This window comes from Moschus berezovskii, chromosome 5, assembly GCF_049115385.1.
Source record: "Moschus berezovskii isolate FMDL1 chromosome 5, NW_MosBer_1.0, whole genome shotgun sequence".
In the NCBI taxonomy this organism is placed as follows: Eukaryota; Metazoa; Chordata; class Mammalia; order Artiodactyla; family Moschidae; genus Moschus; species Moschus berezovskii.
Window position 1 is genome coordinate 111,715,320 of NC_142464.1, and position 24,205 is coordinate 111,739,524.

Consider the following 24,205-nt stretch of genomic DNA (forward strand, 5'->3'; position numbering starts at 1 on the left):
ATATTCTTGTCTGGAGAATCCCGTGGACAGAGGAGACAGTCCACAGGCTACAGTCCACGGGGTCAGAAAGCGTCAGACGTGAGTGAAGTGACTTAGCATGCCTTAGCACACATGCCACCTTTCCTTGTTCCTCCCATTATTCTTTCCCCGTTAATTCCACTCTTCCTGCCTACAGGGCCTGTCTCTATTGATTTCAACAATACTTGGTTTCTTCCATTGTAAAAATATTCAGTGAACTCTTTATCCACCCCATCCCTGTTTGCCATCCTGTCTTTCATATCTGTTAGGTTAAACAGATTCCTTCTGTTTTCTGGCTACCCATTTCCTTGGACGTATGAAACTGTTTTGCGCTTTTACGGTACCACTCAGTATTGATACAAAGGGCTGTGGCAGTTCTTAATACAAGGAGCTAGCGAGCCCACAGGAAGGGCAAATCATTCAGTCCTGAAGATGGGGGTGAAAGGTGAGCAGGGGTTAGCTGGATGATGAATAATCCAGATACTTGTGTGCAGGAACCAGGAGGGGAGAGATCATGGCACATTCAAGGAACAAGAATTTCTGCCTTGGAGCTCAGAGTGTGAGGTAAAGAGAAGATAGAGATATAGCAAAGGCTCAGTCTCTCAAAGTCTTAGCAACAGTGAGGGCTTTAGTGGGAGACTGCCATCATCAGACTTAGAAACGTTGCAGGCTGGAAAAAGGATTGGAAGAAGGACAAGAAGAGATGGAGGGAGATTAGGTAGGAGGCTTTTCAGTAATCCAGGCCAGAAATGATGGTGGTCCGAATGAGGGTACTGGCAAAGGAGATATTTAGAAGCTAGAATAATGGAAGAAATATGCATTCATTTAATAAGTATACATGAAATACTTCGTATATTTTCCGGGCTATTCTAGGCATTGAGGGAGTACAGCAGTGAACAAAATACATAAAAAACAAATCACTTCCCTTGGGAAGCTTATGGTCTAGAGGCAATGTTGACAGTAAAGAGCATAAATAGGATTTCCCATATGGTCCAGTGACCAAGACTCCACACTCCCAATGCAGGGGGCCCAGGTTTGATGCTTGGTCAGGGAACTAGATACCACAATGAAGATTGAAGATCCCACATGATACACCTCAAACCTGGCACAGTCAAATAAATTAGTAATTTTTAAAAAGGACATAAATAAGCAACATATGTAGCATGGGCATAATGATAAGTGTCAAGGAGAAAATCAGAGAAAAGAAGGAGAAATGGAAATATGTGTAGGCAGGGTTGCAGACTTAGGTGTGGCATGAGAAATTCTGAAAAGACCTAAGGAAAAAGACTGAAAGGAAACAGGGAGCTAGCTGTGTGAGTATCTGGAAGAAGAGATTCTGTAGAGAAAAGAGTAACATACAAAGGTCTTGTAATGAGAACATGTCTCATGGGTTGAGAACCATCAACGGACCAGTGTGGCTGGAATGAATTGAATTGCAAGAGGGTGAGGGTAGTGTGATGGTTAGTTCTCTAGGTCAACATGGTTAGACTACAGTTCCAGTATCAAGAAAACACTACTCTAGGTGTTGCCGTGAAGGTGTTTTGCAGATGTGGTTAACATCTACAATCAGTAGTCTTTAAACAAAAGGAAACTGTTCTTGATAATGTGGCTGGGCTTCACCACATCTGTTAAAAGACTTTGAAAGCAAAACTAGCTTTCTCTGTGCTGTAGACTGTACATGTTCCTCCGAAGATCACAAGTTGCAATCTAACCTCCAATGTAAAGGTATTTGGAAGTGGGGTGTTTATCTCAGGGTCCAGCAATAAGGCCAGGGACAAATCATGGGATTGGAACTATTCAAAATGTAACCAATGTTCAATTCACAAATCACTCAAGTGTTGCACACAACAGTGAAACAGGAAACTGAGTTCTGCTCACAGAGCTGAGGAATGAACTCTGCAAACTTGCATACCCTCACATAGGCAAGGTTTTATTTTAGAAGACAGGGATACAAATCACTCAGCAAAGATACTGAGAGAGGGCAAAGAGCCCCCAAAGGCAGGAATAACAGCAGCTTATATCTTTGTTAGAATTGATCTGTTTGTTTTTGGTTGGTTTGGGGCCTGATGCATGTAATTTCTGACCAGTTTGTTGCACTGTCCAGTTTGTCATTTTTATGGTTTCCTTTTGGTTCTCAGTTTCTCAGTTTCCCCCACATTGCAATGCCATCCCTTGACCCTTTCTCAAGACCCCAGACCATTATTTAGGGACCAGATGAATGTTTAAGAGTTAATGGTCCACCTGGAGTTCTTCTCCTTGATAAACTGGACAGTTAATGATTGTCTTATCCTGGGTCTGAACGTTTTATCACCCTCCAGACCAGGGAGGCATTCCTCTGAATGCTTAGAAACTGGAACAACAAATATAGCTTTGGACTAATGGAGCAAAACTTTATGTGAGAGAACAGGTCGAAATTAAAGTTGAAACTAGGAAAAGAACCGAAGCCTTCAACCAACCCTACACTGACTACCTAACAATTTCTTCCTCAATAGGTTAGTTAAAATAGGGAAAATAGGAAAGGGGGTTAAGAGTTACTTCCAGAAGAAATCTGGGGAGGAGTCATCTCAGCACGAGCAGTGGTCTCTGGTGCCGTGACAGGTTGTGAACAGGCAGCTACCCTTGCCTCCGATGAAGCCTCCAGCAGCTGTTCATCTAGAACAGCTCTTAGCAGGGGGAGTTGGGTTCCCTGGTAAAGAGCCTTCAGTTGCTTGTCTCAGTGGGCTTGGCCACGAAACGTGTAGGATCTCAGTTCCCTAAGCAGGCATTGAACCCATGTTCCCTGCATTGGGAGAGGAGAGTCTTAACCACTGGACCACTAGGGAAATCCCTCAGTGGGCTATTTAAAGGAGTCTGCCAGTGGGGTGTCATTGTTACACTCCATGGGGTTTTGTGTCTATCAGCTGCTCCTTCTGTTTCAGTGAAGCCTTTCTGTAGACACTGCCCAACAGTTTGCTTAATTTAAAATAACACTTAGGACTTCCCTGGTGGTTCAGTGGCTAAGGCTCCGCGTTCCAGGACATGGGGCCTGGGCTCAATTCCCGGTCAGGGAACTAGATCCCACATACTGCAACTAAAAAACTTCTGCACCCCACAACTAAGACGTGGTGCAGCCAAATAAATAAATAGATAATTAAGAAAAATAAAGCAATACTCAATTTATCCCTCTAAGACATTTGCAGATCTACACCGGACATTTCAAAACAATTAACATTGAAGTTGACACTGGCCATTGTGACTCCCTAACTACCTAACAAAGCTTAAATCCTACGAGTTTCACCCAAGATGAGTAGGAATCATAGCACAAAAGAATTCACACCACATCTTGGGGCCTTGGGGAGGTGATTAAGTCAGGAAGGTAAAGCCTTCATGAAGGGGATTTGTGTCTCACAAAAGAGACCTCAGAGAGCTCCTCTTCCCCTTCTGTCCTGTAAGGACACAGAGAGAAGGCAGGCAGGCTGGCTGACTGAGAACCAGGAAGCAGGCTCTCACCAGACACGTAATCTGCTGGTGTCTTGATCTTGGATTTCCAGGTTCCAGAACTGTGAAGAATCCGTATGCATACTTAGTTGCTTCAGTTGTGTCCGACTCTTTGTGACCCCATAGACTGTAGCCCACCAGGCTCCTTTGTCCATGGGATTCTCCAGACAAGAATACTGGAGTGGATTGTTATTTCCTCCTCCAAGGGATCTTCCTGACCCAGGGATTGATCCAACATCTCTGGCAGGTGGATTTTTTTTTTTTTTACTATTGGGAAGACAATAACTTCCTGTTATTTATAAGCCACCCAGTCTGTGGTGGGTTTCCCTGATAGCTCAGTTGGTGAAGAATCTGCCTGCAATTCAGGAGACCTCAGTTCAATTCCTGGGTCGGGAAGATCCGCTGGAGAAGAAATAGGCTACCCACTCCAGTATTCCTGGGCTTTACTGGTGGCTCAGCTGGTAAAGAATCTGCCTGCAATGCGGGAGACCTGGGTTCAATCCCTGGGTGGGGAAGATCCGCTGGAGAAGGGAAAGGCTACCCACTCCAGTATTCTGGCCTGGAGAATCCCATGGACCATATAGTCCATGGGGTCGCTAAAAGCTGGACACGACTGAGCGACTTTGACTTTCAGTCTGTGGCAGTCTGTTGTAGCAGACTGAACTAACACATCCTGAGTAAGAATAAATGCTGCCTCAAGACTGCACCAGCAACACCTGCCCAAGAGAACTTCCCTGCTGGTCCAGCAGTTAAGAAGCCACCTGCCAGTGCGGATGCCATGGGTTCGATCCCTGGTTTGGGAGAATCCCACATGACTCACAACAACTAAGCCTGTGGACCACAACTACTGAAGCCTACATGCCCTTTAAAGCCCATGCTCCAGAACAAGAGAAGCCACTGTGACGAGAAGCCCGTACATCACAACTCGAAAGTGGTCCCTGCTCGCCGCAGCTAGAGAAAGTCCTTGGGCAGAAACAAAGACTTAGTGCAGCCAAAAATAAAATAAATTAATCAAAATTAAAACAAAACAAAAAACGTCTCCTCAAGAGCTTCCAGCCGGCCAGCTTCCCCTGCAAATTTCAGATTTTATGGCTACCACAATCATGTGAGCTGATTCCTCAGTTCCTTGAAATCCATTCTCTCCCTCCCAGTTTGTGTGTGTGTGTAACTTCCTACTGTTACGCTTCTCGGGAGAACCCTGATGAATCAGGCAGTAAGGGGGCAGGTAAGAAGACTGGACCACAGATGGCCTTGTTGGTCATAGAAAGGACTTTAGCTTTACGTTTCAGATGAGAAGCTAATGAAAGACTTATAGCTGACGCATGATAGGATCTCATATTTTAAAGAATCAATCCGCCTACTGTGTTGGGACTAGCAGAAAGGGGAGCAAGAGGTGATGGTGACTTGGGTTAGGGGACAGCAGTGGCGAGGGGTGGTGCTTCCCTGATGACTCAGTGGTAAAGAGTCCGCCTGCAATGCAGGAGATTTGAGTTTGATTCCCTGGGTCAGGAAGGTCTCCTGGAGGAAGAAATGGCAACCCATGTCAGTATTCTTGCCTGGGAAATCCCATAAGATATCAAAGAGTCAGACATGACTGAGCACATATGCAAATTAGCAGTGGGGATGCTAAGAGGTGACAGAATTCTGGATGTGTTTTCAAGGTAGAGCAAATAATAGTTCTTTTTTTTGAAATGGATGTCAAGTCTTTTTGGTCTGAGTAGCTGGACTAATGAGTAATGGGGTTTGGAGTGGGTTTGGGATCACGTGAAACCTCACTGTCAGTGATGCTACCTTGAAACGCTTACTGGCCATACAGGCAGAGATCTCAAGAAGGCATCTGGATGTCTGTTTGGGGTTCAGAGGGAAGATTCAGGCTGGAAATATACATGTGGGAATGGTGATTGATATTGAATGTGAGTGCTGGGGATAAAGATTTTATTTTAGTCTTTTACCTGATCTTTTTTTTTTTTTTTAATTTTAATTCGAGCCAATTTACTTTATAATACTGTATTGGTTTTGCCATATATTGACATGAATCCGCCCCGGGTGTACATGTGTTCCCCATCTTGAACCCCCTCCCACCTCCCTCCCCATCCTATCCCCCTGGGTCATCCCAGTGCACCAGTCCCAAGCATCCTGGATCATGCATCGAACCTGGACTGGCGATTCGTTTCACATATGATAATATACATGTTTCAATGCCATTCTCCCAAATCATCCCACCCTCGCCCTCTCCCACAGAGTCTAAAAGACTCTTCTATACATCTGTGTCTCTTGCTGTCTCGTATACAGGGTTATCGTTACCATCTTTCTAAATTCCATATATATGCGTTAGTATACTGTATTGGTGTTTTTCTTTCTGGCTTACTTCACTCTGTATAATAGGCTCCAGTTTCACCCACCTCATTAGAACTATTTCAAATGTATTCTTTTTAATGGCTGAGTAATACTCCATTGTATAAATGTACCACAGCTTTCTTACCCATTCATCTGCTGATGGACATCTAGGTTGCTTCCACATCCTGGCTATTATAAACAGTGCTGCGATGAACATTGGAGTACATGTGTCTCTTTCAATTCTGGTTTCCTTGGTGTGTATGCCCAGCAGTGGGATTGCTGGGTCATATGGCAGTTCTATTTCCAGTTTTTTGAGGAATCTCCACACTGTTCTCCATAGTGGCTGTACTAGTTTGCATTCCCACCAACAGTGTTAGAGGGTTCCCTTTTCTCCACACCCTCTCCAGCATTTATTGCTTGTAGACTTTTGGATAGCAGCCATTCTGACTGGTGTGAAATGGTACCTCATTGTGGTTTTGATAGCCAAAGCAATCTTGAGAAAGAAGAATGGAACTGGGGGAATCAACCTGCCGGATGTCAGGCTCTACTACAAAGCCATAGTCATCAAGACAGTATAGTACTGGCATAAAGACAGAAATATAGATCAATGGAACGAAATAGAAAGCCCAGAGATAAATCCATGCACCTATGGACACCTTATCTTTGACAAAGGAGGCAAGAATATTCAATGGAGAAAAGACAATCTCTTTAACAAGTGGTGCTGGGAAAACTGGTCAGCCACTTGTAAAAGAATGAAACTAGAACACGCCCTAACACCATAGACAAAAATAAACTCAAAATGGATTAAAGATCTAAATGTAAGACCAGAAACTATAAAACTCCTAGAGGAGAACATAGGCAAAACACTCTCCGACATAAATCACAGCAGGATCCTCCATGACCTACCTCCCAGAATATTGGAAATAAAAGCAAAAATAAACAAATGGTACCTAATTAAAATTAAAAGCTTCTGCACAGCAAAGGAAACTATAAGCAAGGTGAAAAGACAGCCTTCAGAATGGGAGAAAATAATAGCAAATGAAGCAACTGACAAAGAATTAATCTCAAAAATATACAAGCAACTCCTGCAGCTCAATTCCAGAAAAATAAACGACCTAATCAAAAAATGGGCCAAAGAACTAAACAGACATTTCTCCAAAGAAGACATACAGATGGCTAACAAACACATGAAAAGATGCTCAACATTACTCATAATCAGAGAGATGCAAATCAAAACCACAATGGGGATAAGGATTTTAGAGAGATAAAGGTGAGGCAAAGGAAGGAGGCAGATATAGCACCAGATTTTGGACTTGGACACTTGTTAAAAGTGTCATGCTTTGTTAGGGAACTCAGTGTCGAGAGGAGGCTGTTTTGCACGTGTTGAATTTTAAAGATCTGTTTAACTGGAACTGGAGATAATCTAGGAAACTATGTTATTTAAGTTGATCCTTTTATAGATGAAGAAACCAAGGTTCCAGAATAGCTAGCTTGAATTAGAAGACCAAGTGCTCTTTCTGCAATACTAGTGAAAGTGAAAGTTGCTCAGTCATATCTGACTCTTTGCAACCCCATCAACTATACAGTCCATGGAATTCTCCAGGCCAGGATACTGGAGTGGGTAGCCATTCCCTTCTCCAGGGCATCTTCCCAACGCAGGGATCGAACCCAGGTCTCCCACATTGCAGGCAGATGCTTTACTCTCTGAGCCACCAGGGAAGCCTGTAATTACAGGGACGACTATAAAAGGCACATCTCTCCAATTCTGAAGTTGACCTAGTCATCCCTAGACAAAAAAAAAGAAAGAAAAAGAAAAAAATAATTGGTCAGATTGGCTCTCAGGTCACTTAGAAATTCCTATCTATTTGGGAGAAGGATTTGAATCCAATGTAGGTTAAGACTGGGCTTTCCAAGCAGCGCTAGTGGTAAAGAACCTGCCTACCAATGCAGGAGATGGAAGAGATGTGGGTTTGATCCCTGGGTTGGGAAGATCCCCTGGAGGAGGGCATGGCAACCCACTCCAGTATTCTTGCTTAGAAAATTCCATGGACAAAGGAGCCCGGAAGGCTACAGTTCTTGGGGTTGCACAATGTCAGACATGACTTAGCATGCATTAACATGCAAATCTATCACCCAGTCTGGCAGAGGGAGTCCTTAATTGCTCCCCTTCCCTGAGTAAGATACTTATTAGCCATTTACTCATCAGCCAAATTGACGCTGAGGAGGTCCTGAGGGTCAGTCTCAACCCTTTTCTTTGGCCTGATTTCCTACTATCTCTAATCCTCATTTTCATTAAGAAGTGTAGATTCCTGGCAAGTGAGAATGGTAGTATGGGGCGGGGGCAAGGCTTTGGGGGGAAGTGAAAAAGAATGTTTATGAAGTAAGCACGGGAATGCTCTCAAAGGGAATAGGAAAGAGGCTGGTGAGTCCCAGCTGACCCATGGCAGGGCCCAGCATGACAGCAAGAGCTCAGAGAAAGGTGTGTCCAGGGAGGGGAATTCCCTGGCACAGTCAAGATTTCTGCACCCTGCAAAGGAGAGAGCTAGTCACCAAGGTCCTAGTTACAACTGCAGGGTACCATGGCAGTTGATAGTTAGGAGTCTTTCCCCTTTCATCTCAAGACAAAGTAAGCCTTTTGGATTTTGGTGTGACCCTTACAAGTAGCCTGGCTGATGGCTGAAATGGATTTTCCCATTAAACTGTTGAGGAGTAGGTTCAGAATTGGGGCTGCTGCTGTTTGGTCACTTCAGTTGTATCCGACTCTTTGTGATCCCATGTACTGTCGCCCACTAGACTCCTCTGTCCATGGGATTTCTCAGGCAAGAATACTGGAGTGGGTTACCATTTCCTTCTCCAGAGGACCTTCCTGACCCAGGGATAGAACCCGCATCTCTTACGTCTTCTGCATTGGTGGGCAGGTTCTTTACCACTAAGCCACCAGGGAGGCCATCAGAGTTAGGACTAACTTCATTCAAATAACAGAGAAAAGTCTACAGACTTAGAGTCACAGCAGTAATTGCCTGATGTTGGTGAACCGAAGCAAGCTTTTTAAATAAAAATACGCAGGGAACAACATTCAGAACCCCTGCCACATTGCTTCACCTTCCAGCCTCAGAAGTTCTTCTGGGAACCTCCTCACTACTGGCTATGACACAGGATTGTTGGGGGATTAAATGGCAAAAGTGTGCCTAGGATGTGGCTAGCATTCAATAAAAGGGACTGATTACCATTCTGTCAGCATAATATCCAGGAAGTACCCCGCAAAAGAGACAAGTAGAACTCATTTCTCACAATGGTCAATGCCAAAATTCATCCAAGGTTAATTTCAGGCAATTGTGTTAAAAGCCAAAACACGTTTATTATGAAAGCGGAAACTTAGTACATTTTGGGACTCAGTTCTTTTACTGAAACTTCAGTAAAGGCTTTCTCCTTGTCTGCTGAAAATTGCTGCTTGGCAACCTGGAACAAGGAATCAAAAGAATAAACAATCGATTTCAAAATGAGTTAGAAGATGACTGTAACAGTCTCTCCACCTTCTAGTGTCTTTCCCTGTTAACATGATAGGATCTGATTAAATATATAAACTCTGCCAATTCACAGATATTGTAGTATAGCTAAAGTATGGAGAGGACCCTAAGCTGCAGAATTCAAATATAATGATGTTTTTGGAAAGCAGGCATTTTTGATTCAGATATGTATTTACATCAATTAAACATAGAATATAGCTTTACAGTAACTGTGTTTTGATTTTCTGTATTTGAAGAAGTTAGTTGATGAGAAAGAGGGAGAAATTTATTGTAGAAATGATACCTCAGTTGAAATTTCCTTATGTGTTATAGAACACTGTGTGTTCTATAACTGTCTGTGTGTGTTAGTGGAGAAGGAAATGGCAACCCACTCCAACTTTCCTTAAAGAAGTTTCCAGATACTAAAAAGAGAAAAAAATAAAAAAAAGACTGTGATTATATAATCCATTTTCCTTTCATTTGAAGGTTAAGCTGTGTTCTGCTCAAAATAAATAGACAGAAACACCAAAAGCTGAGTTCAATTCATTTATTATTGCTGCCACTTATGGGTACATTTTCCCAATTCTTTGTCTCAAATCCCAATGATGCTTTTATACTTGCAACACATACTTATCTCCATTTTCCCTGTGCTGAAATGTTTGACATGGGAATATGAGGTATTTCTCAGAAAACAGAGTAGTAAGGTGTAGGATGGCATGTTTGGGCAGTATTTCTTACATCACATGAAATTCATTATGAAATGCCACTAGATACAGTCCTTCATTACATTTAGTGAGCTTGAAATTTCTGTTTCTTATGTAGAATAGAAAAGGGAATGTGAATTATATAAAAGTTGAATGTAATTAAAAATAAAAATATATCTTAAATATTCACATTACATACCTTGCAAAGCCTTCAATGAGTCACAAAATCTTAGAAATTATTATAAAACTGTTTCTCTTTTTCTCCATTTCCCCACAAAATCAGTTTCTAATATATTTCTATTTATTATATGAAATTAGGACCTGCCAGAGCCTCAAAAGTTGATATTGAAGAAAAAAAAGTTAATTAGGAAAAGCAGATACTTTAAAAAACATTAAAATTCTGACTAATATTAGAGGAAATCAACCTAAACCTGGTAAATCAGTTTTTAAGAAACTTAAACACTTATTTTCCTTTCATGTTATATCCAATAACTGCATCAAACCTAACATCAACCTTTCGTTTTAAAACTGCCCGGAAACGCTCAGGAAGGACCCTAAAAGAAAGATACATAAAAATAATTAGGAAATTAATATTAAGTGCATTTGTAAAATATCTTTAAGAATACTTATATTAGAAAAACAGAATGCTTATATTTATCATATATCATGCCCATGTTAAATAAGATTAAGAACATTAACTCTGAGTTACTATCATGTGTTCTTTCCAAAGAAATCCAATTCCTTTTGAAAAGGAAAAGAGAAGAGGGTTAGGCTTCTTTAGGGTAAGAGTGACTTGAAAGATTTAGCCTTCAAAATAAATATACTTGAATATTTTTTAAAATATCTAAAAGGCAAGGTATATAGAACTGAATAGTTCAGATGCTAAAGGCTCTTTAAAAAAGAAACCTGACATTGGAAAGGAAGTAAGAACAGGAACTTATTTTATACTTTGTAATTCAGAAACTATTAAAATGTTCCACTAAGATACCAAAGAAGCAGAATTGCTCAAAGAAAATTCAGACAAGGTACTTGGTTTTGAACATAGTACTGAACAAGTTATTTAACAGAAGAGCTTAAATTCCTTCTATGTAAACCAAAGCACCTATGCCACAGTGTTCTTGTAAAGAATCGATGTCTTAACATAAAATGCTGGCTCATGTTGGCGTATGGCAGAAACCAACACAATATTGTCAAGCAATTATCCGCCAATTAAAAATAAATAAATTAAAATATATATAAAATGCTTTAAACAGTTATGGACACATGGTAGGTTTAATTTTTTTCTCCCTACACTACACTTAAGAATACTAAGGAACTTGTCGCATTCCAATGAGTCTGAGAGAAACTAAACGGAATATGTAAGTCAGTGTAACTATATACAGACATCTGCTTAGATGGAAGTAAAATAAGGTTTGAAACTTGAGCACCAAACATTCACAGTCAGAAGAAAATCAGGGCAATATTAATAGTTGTGATAATTACAATGATAGTAGCATCAATATATAAATATATATTTTTATCATACACAAGATATTTTAAATGCATTACTCTGTATTCCTCACAGCCCTGCAAAGTCTTGTTGTCTCCATATGACAGATGAAGAAACTGAGCTTCAAAAAAGTTAGATGACTCATCCATGTTCATGCAGCGAGCAGGTTATAAAAACACAGCTTCATCTAACTCTAGAACACAAACTGTGAATCTCTATGCTAAAGGTCTAGGTAATGTTTATTTATTTAATCAACAAACGGACATTTTGGTGCCTCCTATGTGACAACCTGTCTTGCTAATTCTGCTGGCTCAGTGGTCAAGAATCCGTCTGCCAATGCAGGAGACACAGGAGACTTGAGATCGATCTCTAGGTTGGGAAGATCCTCGGAGTAGGAAACGGCAACCCACTCCAGTATTCTTGCCTGGGAAATTCCATGGACAGAGGAGCCTGGAGGGCTACAGTCCATGGGGTCTCAAAAGAGTGAGACACAACTTAGTGGTTAAACAACAACAACAAATATGTCCATTACCTCTTCAAAGTGTGAGGATACAGTGATGAAAACCAGGCAAAATTCCTTCTCTCAGAGAGTTACCTTCTAAAGAACTGATCACTGAGTGCTTACCTAATACAAGTATAATGTGAAACACTTCACAGGTTTTAACTCATTTATTCACCAAGAAGACCCTTGAGCTTTACTACCTAAACTTTAAGGTAGCTTCAACCATAGCTCCTAGCAGAAGGGGCTACAAAGCCTGACACAAGCCACTTGTGCTTTTGATCTCGTGGATTTTTTTTTTTTTTTGACTCTATGTCAGTAACTCTCAGTGTATGATCTTTGAAGCAAATTCCTGCAACAACTGCCTGTTGAAATAAAGAGATTTCTGGATCCCAACTCAAACATTAAAATCTCTAGAGGTAAGATCCAGGTATTTTTTAAACTGACTTCCCAAGTGATCTATGTCACGGAAGCCTGACTCTAGGGACAGACAGCAAGAGGCTTTTTTTCCCCTTCTAACCTAAATCATCTCTTCACTTTCCCTTTAACCAGCCTCATCACACACAGCCTTCCCAGAAAAGTAAGGGGGCAATGTGTTACGAGACATTCTTTAAACCAGCAGTTTCCAATCTTGGCTGTACATTGGCTGTACAACTGTACATTGTACAATTGCTGAAGGTTGTATCTCTCAGAGACCAGGCCACACTACAGACCATTTAGATAAAAATCTTGGGAGCAGGTGTCAGGTGTTGGCATTTTTTAAAATTCCTAGGTGAATTCCAAAGGCACCAAAGTTGAAAGCTACTGCTCCAAAGAAATGCTTCTCATATTTGAATATGCATACAGGTCACCTGTGGGTCTTACTAAAATGCAAATTCTGATTTGGGGAATCAGGAGATTCTGTATTGCAAACAAACTCCCAGGTGATGCTGAGAGTGCTGGTCCATGGGCCAAATTTGAAGTAGCAAGTCTCAAGGGTCTCTAAAATCATAAAAGATAATTTAGCAATTCCTTCAGTATAAAAGATTATTTAGCAATATGCTTCAGTATAATTTTGCACAAAGTAAGAACTCAGTGATTATCCGTTGTATATTTAAAATAAATGTCTAAAACTTGACTATGATCTCCTCCAGTATCTATGTCACATAATTCCATTATGTAATAATGCTTAAAAATTACCCTCCTTCATATGCATTCATTTATGATAGGACTTCCAGAAATATACAAACTTCTTTCCTTAAAAAAACATTTTTTAAAAAACTTCTAGAAATTAGTTACCTAATTGCTATTCCAATCTTGAAAGTCGCTCAGTGTCCTACTCTTTGTGACCCCATGGACTATGCAGTCTGTGCAATTCTCCAGGGAGGAATACTGGAGTGGGTAGCCTTTCCCTTCTCCAGGGGATCTTCCCAACCCAGGGATTGAACCCAGGTCTCCCCCATTACAAGTGGATTCTTTACCAGCTGAATCACAAGGGAAGCCCAAGAATACTGAAGTGGGTAGCCTATCCCTTCTCCAGCGGATCTTCCCGACCCAGGAATTGAACCGGGGTCTCCTGCATTGCAGGTGGGTTCTTTACCAACTGAGCTATCAGGGAAGTCCATTCCAATCTTGCTTGAATGATTAACAAATGTGGTTTTAAAAATGGATGGCTTCCTTAAGCCTATTGTTTTTATTAACGTAATTCTATGTAATTGTGCTTTATCAAATGCTTGGCTTTAAATCTGAGTAAAAACATGTAATAGAAAAATTTATCATGGGGACAAATATCACAGTCACTTACTTTTCCATCAGTGATAAAAAGCTGAGAGAAGATGGAACAAAGATCATGTTCTGCTCAGTCAGGATCCCATCTATCAGCTTGTTTACCACTTCCTCAGGTTCCAGGATGGGTCCCAAACTGAAACAGAAGTAGTCTTCAGAACCAAAACATGTCACTAAGGCTTCAGCTTTGGTTTGGTGCTAAACGAGTATGTTAAGTTACCATACAAACCATTACATAACTGACTTATCGTTAGCATCCAGTCCAACACACGTGCTCAAAAACGACATCTATTTCAGCAATAATAATAACAAAAACAAAACCATTTATTCAGTGCTTATAAGGGAATAGCAATTAGCCAAGATGGCAATGGTCAGTCTCTCTTGCTCCCCGCCCACCCCCATCCCCGTCCTCTTGCTCACGCCCCACATCCTGTAAACAACGACTCTGCATGGCTATGGAACAGCTGAGATTATTCATAGCAATGCACACACATCATGATGTACTCACTTGGTCACATGCCACCATTGTGCTGTATATCTCTATAAGCACCACCTGAACAGCCCTTGCGGCTGCGTCAGCCATTAGCGAATAGAGCATGCCTGCCTTGCTGCTGAGTCAGCTGTTAGTGAATAAAGCATGTCTGTAGTTCCTAAGGCTCCTTGCATCTTCTTCCAGCTTCCTAGCTCACACCTTGCCTACACTGGGTTCAGCGAACAGCGAGACGGTGCTTATCATGTACTGCATACTATGTTAAACCTACACAGGTCATCTCACTAAAGTTTTCCAACAACTCTACAAAGGGGAGATACTAGAGTCCTTATTTTGCAAATAAGAACTATAGGAATAACTAGGACTCAAATTAATTTAACTAGATAAGAACTGATAAATTTCATTTTTAAATTTCTTTAAGTCTTAGGAAAGAAGTCAGATGTCATAATATGTTTCATTATTCTATTAAGACAGTTTAGTGAACCATTTCTGAAGAATTAGAAAAATTAAAATATAGGACTATGCCCAGCTTTAAGTCCTTGATCTCCATATGGAATCTTTATATTTATTAAGTCTTGTTTTAATTTTCAGCTTTGTTACTTAGTTCATGTTACATCTTTACTGTGTAACCATCCTGGCGTATGTACTACTGAGTAGCATGTAGTCCCTAAAAAGTGACCTTTGTTATCTGGGTGTTAAAATAAGTGCTCTTAGGCTGGAGTTGCACCAGAGTTGGTCCTGAGTTTTTAACATCTTATTAATGACTTAGGAAAAAAAAGATACATAATCAAATTTACTCACTAAATTGGCTAATGTCATCAAACTGGGTGACTAACATTTTGGGGAGCAGATTTTAAATGTGTGTGACTAATTAAATGGGACAAAATTAAGTAAATTGAATGAGATTCTTTAGGAACAAATACAGAATAGTTCATTCAAAAAGAAGATGCACTAAAGTAAGACTGGGACAACTGGAAAGTGTAGCATGTACTTAAAAGTGAACATGAGGGGACTTCCCTGATGGTTCAGTGGTTAAGAATCCACCTTCCAATGCAGGGGATGTGAGTTCAATCCCTGGTAGGGGAGTTAAGATCTCAAATGCCTCTGAGCAACCCAGCCAGCACACCACAATCAGACTGCCAAGCTTTAGGGCCAGTGCTCTGCAACAAGAGAAACCCTCACACAGCAACAAAGACCCAGCACAGCCAAAAAAAAAAAATAAAATAAGTGAGCATGATAATTGGATACATGAAGGAAAACAACTTAAATCACATGTGATATAATCTCTCATTCTCGGCATTGTGTTGTTGTTTAGCTGCTCAGTCGTGTCCGGACTCTTGTGACCCCATGGACTGTAGCCTGCCAGGCTCCTCTATCCCTGGGATTTCCCAGGCAAGAATACTGGAGTGGGCTGCCATTTCCTTCTCCAGGGGAATCGTCTCAACCCAGGAATGGAACTCACGTCTCCTGCACTGGCAGGTGGATTCTTTACCACTGAGCCACTAGGAAGTTCATTCTCAGAATAGGCCATTTATTAGAATCCTGAGTTTATCCCAGGGCCCTGATGTAACAATATTACATATGAAAAGTGGAGGAAATGTCATAATGAAAATGATGGATTTTGGCCCAATAGAGACACCAATAAAAGGCAATGAGAACTTGAAGAAGACTAAGCAGTCCTTAGCCTGTGGGATTAGCAGGTAAACGGTGCCAAGCAGGATGATTCTAGAAATTGAAAGATGTTTATGCCTTGAAAAGTTTTCAGAGGGAAATTCAAGCCTATTGCTAACAGGCTTCCGTATTCCTAAGCTCCATCAAATCCCATAAACAGCTGTGTAAACAGTACAGCACACGTCTTCATTCACACTGTGGCCTTGCAAACCTACCAATCAAGTGATGTTGGACTGACTGAACCTCTCTTAGTTCCTTGATCTCTTTACCTAAGGTCCTAGCCTCTGCCAGAAGAATTTTCATTGAATTTAAAGACTGTCTAATAGCATGATATTAAAAAGACTGTAAAAGCGTTCCAGAAAAAATTCAGTTTCTTGGCAAAATAAAACCTAAATCACTAAAATGTCAGTATATGGAAATACTTTTTCCTCGATAGTCTAATGTTAACAGGAGTTTCAAATCCTATTAAATAAATATAGATAATGGATTTTGTTGAAACTATTCAAAAACACTTCAGGCCTATCTTTGGGGTGGAGAAGAAGAATGCACGTGGGATCTTAAGAATACTTAGGGAGAAAGTATTTTCTGGTAGAAGAACTACCTGAGTCGTTATCTAATTTTACCAATTAGATAGCTGAGTAATTTGGGGGATGACATCTCTACTCTTCAAAATTTTTTGGTTTTGTACATAATTGGAAAAAAGTAGACAATACAGTGGTACCAACTGACTCTCCAAGGGACAGAGTTATCAGTTTTGTAGCATTTTCAGATTCTATGATATGAATACTCCCAACATAGCCAATTTCAAGTTATCAGCATGGTGTCACCGAAGGAATATAAGTTGTCTTCAACACTCTATGGGTAACCTGATGGTTAAATGGAAAATGTACATGTAAATACTTATAGAGTTATACTCTACAAATGTTACTTGTTACCTTCTTATATAACAACTTTTTTATGGTACTAGCCAATGAAAAACTAATTATTTTTCTGTGTGTGCTAAGTCACTTCAGTCGTGTCTGACTCTTTCTAACCTATGGACTGTAGCCTGCCGGGTTCCTCTGGCCATGGGATTGATTCTCCAGGCAAGAATACTGGAATGGGTTGCCATTCCCTCCTCCAAGGCATCTTCCTAACCCAGGGATTGAACCTGAGTCTCTTATGTCTCCTGCATTGGCAGGCGGGTTCTTTACCACTAGTGCCACCTGGGAAGCCCAGTCTTTCTGTGGAACCCACAAAAGAAAATTTTTAGAGAAAACAAATTTTGTTATGTATATTACACATAGGAGAGTAGACATTTTAAAACAATGTATCAGAGCATCCAATTATTCTTGACAAATAAATCCAGATTATGTGGCACTGTTTATATCACTAATGGAAAAGAAAAACATATTTAAGGCAAACTCATTTAATTTAAAAGTGTTCATATATCTAATAATAATGCCCCAAAATATATGAAGCTAAAAGTGACACAATTGAAGAGAGATATGGAGAGTTTAAAAATAAGAGCTGGAGACATTAACCCTACTTTCAACAATGGATTGAATAACTAGACAGAAGATCAGCAAGAAAGGACTACCCTGGCGATCCAGTGGTTGGGACTCTGTGCTTCCACTGCCAGATGCCTGGGTTCTATCCCTGGTCAAGGAACTATGATCTCACAAGCCATGAGGTGCAACCAAAAATTAAAAAAAAAAATCTCAAATCAATAACCTAACTTCCCAACTGAAGAATCCAGAAAAAAGAACTAACTCTAAAGCAAACAAAATAAAGGAAATAATAAAGATTAAAGCAGACGTAAATAAGAGAACAGATAACAATAGACTCAATAAAACGGAAAGCTGACTCTTTGAAAAGATCAGCAAGACTGACAAACCTTTTGCTGACCAAGAAAAAAAGAGATTAGAGAAACCATTGAAATCAAGAATAAAACTGAGTTCATTACTGAGTTCACTACTACTAATCTTACAGAAATAGAAGGGACTATGAAAATATGATGAATAACTATATGTCAAAAATTAGATAAGCTAGATTAAATGTACAAATTCCCAGCAACACACAAAGCACCAAAACTAACACCAGAAGGAACAGAAAACATGAGTAATGCTTTAACAAAAGATTCAATTAGTAATCAAAAAACTCCCAGCAAAGACCAGGGCTAGAGGACTTGATGATGAACTCTACTGGAGTTTAAAGAATTAACATCAGTCCTTCTAGAAGTCTTTCCAAAGACAGAGGAGGAGAGAACTCTTCTCAACTCATTCTATGAGGCCAGACCACCTGACCTGCCTCTTGAGAAACCTGTATGCAGGTCAGGAAGCAACAGTTAGAACTGGACATGGAACAACAGACTGGCTCCAAATAGGAAAAGGAGTACGTCAAGGTTGTATATTGTCACCCTGCTTATTTAACTTCTATGCAGAGTACATCATGAGGAATGCTGGGCTGGAAGAAGCACAAGCTGGAATCAAGATTGCTGGGAGAAATATCAATAACCTCAGATATGCAGATGACACCACCCTTATGGCAGAAAGTGAAGAGGAACTCAAAGGCCTCTTGATGAAAGTGAAAGAGGAGAGTGAAAAGTTTGGCTTGAAGCTCAACATGCAGAAAATGAAGATCATGACATCTGGTCCCATCACTTCATGGGAAATAGATGGGGAAACAGTGGAAACAGTGTCAGACTTTATTTTTTTTGGCTCTAAAATCACTGAAGATGCTGATTGCAGCCAGGAAATTAAAAGACACTTACTCTTTGGAAGTAAAGTTATGACCAACCTAGATAGCCAATTAAAAAGCAGAAACATTACTTTGCCAACCAAGGTGTGTCCAGTCAAGGCTATGGTTTTTCCCGTGGTCATGTATGGATGTGAGAGTTGGACTGTGAAGAAAACTGATCGCCAAAGAATTGATGCTTTTGAACTGTGGTGCTGGAGAAGAATCTTGAGAGTCCCTTGGACCGCAAGGAGATCCAACCAGTCCATTCTAAAGGAGATCAATCCTGGGTATTCATTGAAAGGACTGATGCTAAAGCTGAAACTCCAATACTTTGGCCACCTCATGCAATGAGTTGACTCACTGGGAAAGAGTCTGATGCTGGGAGGGATTGGGGGTGGGAGGAGACGGGAACGACAGAGAATGAGATGGCTGGATGGCATCACCGACTCGATGGACATGAGTTTGGGTGTGTTCCGGGAGTTGGTGATGGACAGGGAGGCGTGGTGTGCTGTGATTCATGGTGTCGCAGAGAGTCGGACACGACTGAGCAACTGAACTGAACTGAAAGCCAGAGAAAGATAACACTAGAATACTACTACCAATATCTCTTCTGAATACAGATGCAAATATACTCAACAAAATACCATCAAATCAAATATAGCAATAAGTTAATGTAATATGCCATATTAATACAATGAAGGATAAGCCCACATGACCATCTCAATATGGATAGAAAAAGCATTTAACAAAATCTAACACTCTTTCATGATAAAAAATCACTCAACAACCCAGGAACATAAGGGAACTTCCTTAACCATATTTTTCTAAGCAGTTGTGCAAGGCAGTCTGATCTGTATAACCAGAGTGAAATAGAGAAGATAATAGGAGTTATTAAACATGAAAAGATGACTATGAGCCTTTCTAATAATTAAAAATACACTATCACATAGAAGCACTGTTTTTTCCTATCATAATGGCCAAGATTAAGAGTGCTGGATCATTGAAAAAGCAGGAGAGTTTCAGGAAAACATCTATTTCTGCATTATTGACTAAGCCAAAGCCTTTGACTGTGTGGATCACGATAAAATGTGAAAATTCTGAAAGAGATGGGAATACAAGACCACCTGACCTGCCTCTTGAGAAATCTGTATGCAGGTCAGGAAGCAACAGTTAGAACTGGACATGGAACAACAGACTGGTTCCAAATAGGAAAAGGAGTATGTCAAGGCTGTATATTGTCACCCTGCTTATTTAACTTATATGCAGAGTACATCACGAGAAACGCTGGTCTGGATGAAGCACAAGCTGGAATCAAGATTGCCAGGAGAAATATCAATAACCTCAGATATGCAGACGACACCACCCTTATGGCAGAAAGTGAAGAAAAACTAAAGAGCCTCTTGATGAAAGTGAAAGAGGAAAGTGAAAAAGTTGGCTTAAAGCTCAACATTCAGAAAACTAAGATCATGGCATCTGGTCCCATCACTTCATGGCAAATAGATGGGGAAACAATGGAAACAGTGGCACACTTTATTTATTTGGGCTCTAAAATCACTGCAGATGGTGATTGCAGCCCTGAAATTAAAAGACGCTTACTCCTTGGAAGAAAAGTTACAACCAACCTAGATAGTATATTAAAAAGCAGAGACATTACTTTGCCAAAAAAGGTCTATCTAGTCAAGGCTATTGTTTTTCCAGTAATCATGTATGGATGTTAGAGTTGGACTATAAACAAAGCTGAATGCAGAAGAATTGATGCTTTTGAACTGTGGTGTTGGAGAAGACTCTTGAGAGTCCCTTGGACTGCAAGGAGATGCAACCAGTCCATTTTCTAAAGGAGATCAGTCCTGGGTGTTCATTGGAAAGACTGATGTTGAAGCTGAAACTCCAGTACTTTGGCCACCTGATGTGAAGAGCTGACTCATTTGAAAAGACCCTGATGCTGGGAAAGAATGAGGTTGGGAGGAGAAAGGGATGACAGAAGATGAGATGGTTGGATGGCATCACCAACTCAATGGACATGAGTTTTGGTGGACTCCGGGAGTTGGTGATGGACAGGGAGGCCTGGCGTGCTGCAGTTCATGGGGTCACAAAGAGTTGGACATGACTGAGCTGAACTGAACTGAATATTCAAAGTTGGCAAAGGTGAGAGGAATGGACACTTTATACCCTGCCAGTGGGAGGAGAAATTAAAACAATCCTTCAGGAGGGTAATCTCATAAATCAATCAAAAGTAAGTTCCTACTTTTTGACCTAATAATTTGTTTCAAAAAATAATTATAATAAGATGGTTTAATGTTCACTGTAGCATTATTTACAATAGCTAGGACAGGGAAGCATCCTAGATGTCCATCAGTAAATGAATGTAATGGATAAAGAAGCTGGAGTACCTATGCATATGGTCTATCGCTCAGCCATTAAAAGGAATGCATTTGAATCAGTGCTAATGTGGTGGATGAACCTAGGGCCTATTATACAGAATGAAGTAAGTCAGAAAGAGAAAAACAAATATCATATATTAACACATACATATGGAATCTAGAAAGATGGTACTGATGAACCTATTCACAGGGCAGCAACAAAAATGGAAACATAGAGAACAGACTTATGGATACCGGGGAGCGGGTAAGAAGGAGACGCTGTGATGAATGGAGAAAGTAGCATGAAAACATATACACTAACATATGTAAGACAGACAGTAGGAATTTGCTATGTGACTCAGGGAACTCAAACCAGGCCTCTGTGACAACCTAGAGTGGGAGGATGGCGTGGGAGGCTCAAGAGGGAGGGGCCATATGTATAACTATGGCTGATCCATGTTGATGTACAGCAGAAACCAATACAAATTTGTAATTATCATTCAATTAAAAATAAATTAAGAAAAAAATAAAAACAAGGGAATTGAAAAAAATAAGATGGTTGGAAAGGCAAGCAAAGACACACACACACTTACATATATACATGTGAATATATAAACACATAACGTATGTATGCACATGTATACATGAACACAAAAATATGCATTTATTGCAATTGCAAAAGACTTGAGATCTAAATGTCCATCAACAGAGAAAATTTACATCCAAAGAGCATTAGGTTAACATTAAAAAGAATAAGGTGAGACTTCCCTGGCAGGCCAGCCATTAAGACTCTGAGTTTCCACTGCAGGGTGCATGGGTGGGATTCCTGGTTTGGGAACGAAGAACCCGCATGCCACACAGTGTGGCCAAAAATAAAAATAAAGAAAGAGTAAGGTAAGAAAAAAGAAGAGTAAGGTAGCTCTTTGGGCTTCCCTAGTGGCTCAGACAGTAAAGAATCTGCCTGCAATGCAGGACACTGGGCTTCGATCCCTGGATTAGGGCATGGCTACCCACTTTAGTATTCTTGCCTAGAGAATCCATTGAACAAAGGAGTCAGGTGGGCTATAGCTCTTGGGGTTGCAAAGAATCAGACATGACTGAGCATGTGCACACAAGTTAGATCTTTATATATCAACACAGAAAGCTAACAGCAGCATATTGTTATCAAAAAGGTAGCTTATATAAAGAGTATGTATGTGTCCATGTACCAGAAAAAGAAATCAATTAGGAAGCGTAGACTCTTTAAAAGCAATAAAGCTATTTCCAATGAAACACTTAATACACATTTAAAAAATAATGATTCTTGGGGAAAAACGTCAATGAAAAATTATGTAGAAAAAAGAAAGCTAGGAATAGAGGGGCATTTGGAGTAAGGGACCCAGGTAAGAATTCCAGTCTGCCCTTCTGAGACTGCGGAACCTTAGGGAATTTTCTTAACTTCTCCAAGTTTCAGTTTCTTTGTCTATAAGATGGGCAATCTTGCAGACTGTTATCAGGATTAGAGCTGGGGGAGGCAACCTATGGTGTGGGTCCAAATCTAGTCCTCCCATCTTAAAGATCAGAGGTAATTTATGTCAGGTATCTAGACCTAGTAGGGCATTTGGTATTTAGTAGGCTTTCAATGAAAGGTGGAAAAGTGAAGGTTGCTCAGTCGTGTCTGAATCTTTGTGATGTCCATGGAATTCTCCAGGCAAGAATAATGGAGTGGGTAGCCACTCCCTTCTCCAGGGGATCTTCCCAACCCAGGGATCAGACCCAGGTCTCCCACATTGCAGGTGGATTCTTTACTGTCTGAGCCACCAGGGAACCTTGTATTTAGTAGGTTTTCAATAAAGGCTTTTAATAAGATGATTTCTTGATATCCAAGTCTTTTTTATTTTTGGCTGTGCTGGGTCTTCATTGCTGCGAGGGCTTTTATCTCTAATTGCAGAGAGCAAGGACTCCTCTCTAGCTGCGGTGTGCAGGCTTCTCATTGCAGTGGCTTCTTTTGTTGTGGAGCACAGGCTCTAGGGTTTGTGGGCTCAGTTGTTGTGGCTCTGGGGCTCTAGGCCACAGGCTCAATAGCTGTGGTGCATGGGCTTAGTTGCTCCGAGGCATGTGGGTCTCCCCAGATCAGAGATGGAACCTGTGTCTCCTACACTGGCAGGTGGATTCTTTACCACTGAGTCACCGAGGAAGCCCTATAACCAAGTTTATTTAACAAAAATAACTGTTAGCTGTCAAAAAACTTACTTGGAGCACCTGATTACACTTAATTTCAAAAAACTCAGATTATGCTACATTATAACCCTTACAGTAAAACAGTTTCTTTGCAGTGTGTTAGATATGTAAATATAATAACCAGTAAGCTACATCTTTGATGTGCCTTAAAAGAGAAATTAAGTTACAACATTAATATAAAATAAATTATTCTGAACTGGTCCCTTAGAGGAAGATTGCATCCTTTTTTCTTAAAGGCTTGTCCCTCTGCAAAAAAAGGAAATTTCAATCTGAAACTCAGTTCAGCCAATTATAGTCAAGTTACTTGATCTCTCTAAGCAAAGTACTGTTAATGAGGTTTAAGAAAAGGAGAGATTTTATTTAGCGTTCAAAATACAAACTGAAGGAAGAATTTTTCTGTCCTCCAATTAGAACTCTGCTGGAGCGAGCAGAGGCTGTGTGGTGCTGGAGTTTGGCCAGCATAGTATGGCCCAAGGTAAATCATAGGAAGGACTGATGCTAAAGCTGAAACTCCAATACTTTGGCCACCTCATGCGATGAGTTGACTCACGGGAAAAGAGTCTGATGCTAGGAGGGATTGGGGATGTGAGGAGACGGGGATGACAGAGAATGAGATGGCTGGATGGCATCACCGACTCGATGGACATGAGTTTGAGTAAACTCCGGGAGTTGGTGATGGACAGGGAGGCCTGGCGTGCTGTGATTCATGGGGTCGCAAAGAGTCGGACATGACTGAGCGACCGAACTGAACTGAATTGAAATAGCAGGAATGGAACACAGCTCCACCCATCAACAGAAAATTGGATTAAAGATTTACTGAGCATGGCCTTGCCCATAAGAGCAAGACAGAGTTTTCCCCACAGCCAATCCCTCTCATCAGGAAGCTTCTGTAAGTCACTTATTCAACTCCAGCAGAGGGCAGACAGACTGAAAACCACAATCACAGGAAACT

The 24,205-nt window shown here is 40.6% G+C and overlaps 2 protein-coding genes across 3 annotated transcripts in view; both read right to left on the minus strand.

Annotated features, from left to right (window-relative positions):
* The window catches only part of LOC129561910 (17-beta-hydroxysteroid dehydrogenase 13), a 34,296-nt gene extending 24,518 nt beyond the window's left edge, over window positions 1-9,778 (minus strand). Inside the window, exons 1-3 of one of the 2 annotated variants that reach the window (XM_088836471.1) lie at window positions 9,643-9,778; window positions 9,060-9,291; window positions 5,978-7,618 (exon numbers count right to left, since the gene is read on the minus strand). In XM_088836471.1, coding sequence (XP_088692597.1) covers window positions 5,978-6,049 — 72 coding nt within the window. In that variant the 5' untranslated portion in view covers window positions 6,050-7,618; window positions 9,060-9,291; window positions 9,643-9,778. Of the gene's footprint in view, window positions 1-5,977; window positions 7,619-9,059 lie in introns of both variants that reach the window. The other variant, XM_055434770.2, reaches the window with a different exon arrangement.
* A 92-nt stretch (window positions 9,779-9,870) lies between these two features.
* LOC129561622 (estradiol 17-beta-dehydrogenase 11) overlaps window positions 9,871-24,205 on the minus strand; it is a 44,149-nt gene continuing 29,814 nt past the window's right edge. Inside the window, exons 6-7 of the mRNA XM_088836472.1 lie at window positions 13,814-13,930; window positions 9,871-10,596 (exon numbers count right to left, since the gene is read on the minus strand). Coding sequence (XP_088692598.1) covers window positions 10,506-10,596; window positions 13,814-13,930 — 208 coding nt within the window. The 3' untranslated portion in view covers window positions 9,871-10,505. The remainder of the gene's footprint in view (window positions 10,597-13,813; window positions 13,931-24,205) is intronic.